The sequence below is a fragment of the Mesitornis unicolor genome, unplaced genomic scaffold (genome assembly GCF_000695765.1).
Source record: "Mesitornis unicolor isolate BGI_N332 unplaced genomic scaffold, ASM69576v1 scaffold19517, whole genome shotgun sequence".
Lineage (NCBI taxonomy): Eukaryota > Metazoa > Chordata > Aves > Mesitornithiformes > Mesitornithidae > Mesitornis > Mesitornis unicolor.
The window spans coordinates 1-2,902 of record NW_010194542.1 but is presented as its reverse complement, the minus strand read 5'-3'; the positions used below and the strand labels follow the sequence as shown (position 1 = coordinate 2,902).

At 59.0% G+C, this 2,902-nt stretch overlaps 1 protein-coding gene across 1 annotated transcript in view; it reads right to left on the bottom strand.

The window, feature by feature from the left end:
* The window catches only part of PYGL (phosphorylase, glycogen, liver), an 8,918-nt gene extending 6,048 nt beyond the window's left edge, over window positions 1-2,870 (bottom strand). The window contains exons 1-3 of the mRNA XM_010187855.1: window positions 2,628-2,870; window positions 1,181-1,282; window positions 224-302 (exon numbers count right to left, since the gene is read on the bottom strand). Of these exons, the coding sequence (XP_010186157.1) occupies window positions 224-302; window positions 1,181-1,282; window positions 2,628-2,870 (424 nt within the window). The remainder of the gene's footprint in view (window positions 1-223; window positions 303-1,180; window positions 1,283-2,627) is intronic.
* Window positions 2,871-2,902: the final 32 nt, after the last annotated feature.

The following is a 2,902-nucleotide window of genomic DNA, read 5'->3' as shown; positions in this document are numbered from 1 at the left end:
TGGAGTCGGGGAAGCAGGCTGCCAGGGAGAGAAGCAGTGAGCCCGGTCTGGGGGGACAGTGGCTCCTTCTGCCCGCAGAGGCAGGGCCAACAGCCACCCCCACTTGCTTGCCAGCCACAGAAAGGTGGGAGCAATCCACTTAGGTACCTCCCTAATGAGTAAGGATCCCAGTGGATGCAGAGGCTGTTCCCCAGCACCCAGGCCATTTTGGGGCCTCACTCACCAGCAAGCCTGCCCAGACCACCGTTGCCAAGACCAGCGTCCTCCTCGATCTCCTCCAGCTCCTCCATGTCCAGCCCCAGCTACAGATGAGAAGGAGAAGGCGATGGGATGGAGACCCTCAGCGTGACCAGCCCCATGGAGGGGAGGCACCGCTGCACCCACTGCTGCTGTCCCCCTTGTGGGTGGGCTCTAGAGGGGTGTAAAGGCACCCGACCCTGCAAGACAAACACCATAGCCCCCCAGCACCCCCATCTCCATCCCTCCAGGCATCGCCCTTTAGCAGAGACACCCAGAGACGCAGCTACGCCCCTTTTACAAGGAAATTAAGATTTCCCAGCCTGGGATGCCGTGGGAGGATGAGGTTTTGCCTATGCAAAGCTCCTCGGGCAGCTCAGCGGGAAATAAAACAGGACCTTGCCAGGGCTGAGCCACCTTTTCCCATGGAAACCCCTCGGTGCGGTGTCCCCCTGATGTCCCACAGTCACAAGTGGGGACAGCCCCAGTCCTATGGTGATCCAGGTGAGGAGGCTCTTCCCCTCCAGCTGCCGCCCTCATTGCCAGGTCAACAGATTAAAAAAATAAGAAGAAAAACCTAAAAATAAGTTCCTCTCCAAACGTATTTGCTCAAAAGCTGCTCCTGCTGTTGTGTAACCGCCCTGGGCACATAGGGTGGTGTCGGTCACACAGATGGAGGGAAAGGAGCCACCCAAAAACCTCTGATAACCCAAACGCATGGAGTGCCAGCACCAGGCCGGGGCTGCGTTAGGCCAAGGTTTTAACCCTCTCTGCCGTTGATTATGGCTATTAATGACCCTGTATAGGCAACCACCAGCTTCCGTGCTGTGTATGGGCTCAAGGAGCTGGTGGCAGACAATGTGGTAAAACGAGAACATCCCCAGGAGCAGGAGCGCGTGGAGCACCCCCGGTCCAGGTCCTCCCCCAGCCCAGGGATGCTCACCTGGTAGATGGCTTCGTCACAGGCGTTCTGCAGCCCCAGGTTAATCATGGTGTTCTGCAGCGTCCGCCCCATGTAAAACTCCAGCGAGAGGTAGTAAATCCTCTACAAGAGAAAAAACACCCCTTGGTCACCTTCCCCAGGGCCAGAGGAGGCTCTTCTGGAGCCCAGAAGCTGCTATTGGGCATTATCCCCAAGCAAGAGGCAAAAATCCCAGCTCTCAGCAGAGCAGGGTGGTTTGCTGTGGGAATCTGGGGGGTGCAGCCCTGGCTCTGCGCTCCTGCTGCTGCGATTGGGAAGGTTTTGTTTGGACAAGTCCCGGGTGAGAGCAGGGACAGCTCCAGGATGGTCACCCTGAGCAGTACAAAGTTAAACTTTAAAAAAGGAGACATTTCCTAACTTCACCCTGAGCTGAAAAGCGAACTGGAAAACCAAGCAAGCTGGCGGGGCCAGACGTGTGGAGCAGCCATGGGGACATGGGCTTCCTCTGCCGTCCCCGGGGTTTTCGGTCTCGGGAGCACCACAGGCACTCACCAATGAGCGCAGGATGTGGCCGGTAGCGCGGCGGTTTGTGTAAGCCGTGCCCCAGAGTCAGCACCGTCGGGTTTTAAGGAAGGATTTAGGCTGGAGGAAGTCGCTGACTTAACAGGTTCCTGCAGGAGCTGCACAGGGTTAGGCTGGGGACAGCGATGGGATGCACTGGTTTGGTCCCAGCAGAGCTGGACACAGCGATGCCGGGGGGACAGCACAGCTCAGTTACACAGGAGGGTCCCCAGATTCATGCCTCGGAAGAGGCTCAGTTTTTCTTCCTCCCTCACCTGTACATGACACAGGGGGGGTTGAGCTATCAGGGGCTGGCACGGTCCCAGCAAGGCGCTGGCAGTGCCACTGTCACGGTGAGGCAATTGGAGCCGACAGCACCCTCCAGGTGTCCGGAGGGGATTAGGGCTTAATCCCCCTGCAGCCAGCACAGACGAGCAGGGATGGAAACTCCTGCCCAAACCAGACCTTTCCCGCTTGGGATCGCCATGGCACAGATTAGGCTTGCGCCTATTTTAGACAAAACTGGCTCCAGCTTCGTTAAAGCTTTTCGACCGATTGGCCCTAGAAGGCGTCGCAGCTGCTTTCGGGGGAGCGCGCCCACGCCAGCGCCGCCGGACAGCAATCGCCGTTCCCATGCCCTGCGCCCTGTTTGTTTTGCAGAGCGAAGGACAACGTCCCAGCTTGTTAGAGTCCAGTCCCTACGCTTGGCAAACCTACAAGGAATGTCCCAAAACCTCCCCCAAGCCCCTCTATTCTCTATTTTCCACCAAGGCTGGCATTCACAGGGGAGCAAATTCCCACCTGGGTGATAACATATAACTTTAGGAAAGCTGGAAGGGGGGTCCCACCACCCTCCACCCTATGAAAAGGGGGTGTCCCCGTCCCCCCAGCATCCCCTGGCTCCCACCTTGGGGTCCTTCTCGTAGTAGTACTGCTGGGTGCGGATCCAGCGTCCCACCAGGTGGTCCCGCACGGTGTGGGCCAGGGCGAAGTAGTAGTCGCGGGGGGTGGCCACGTTGCGGTCCTTGACCAGGGTGAAGTGGAGGTGGCGGTTGAAGCCCCGCTTCAGCTCGGCCACGCTCTCGGCCCCCACGATCCCGCGGATGCTGATCTGCTTCCGCCGCTCCTGGTCCGACAGCGGTCGCGACATGTCGGCGGGGCTGCGGCGACAGGGAGGGGACA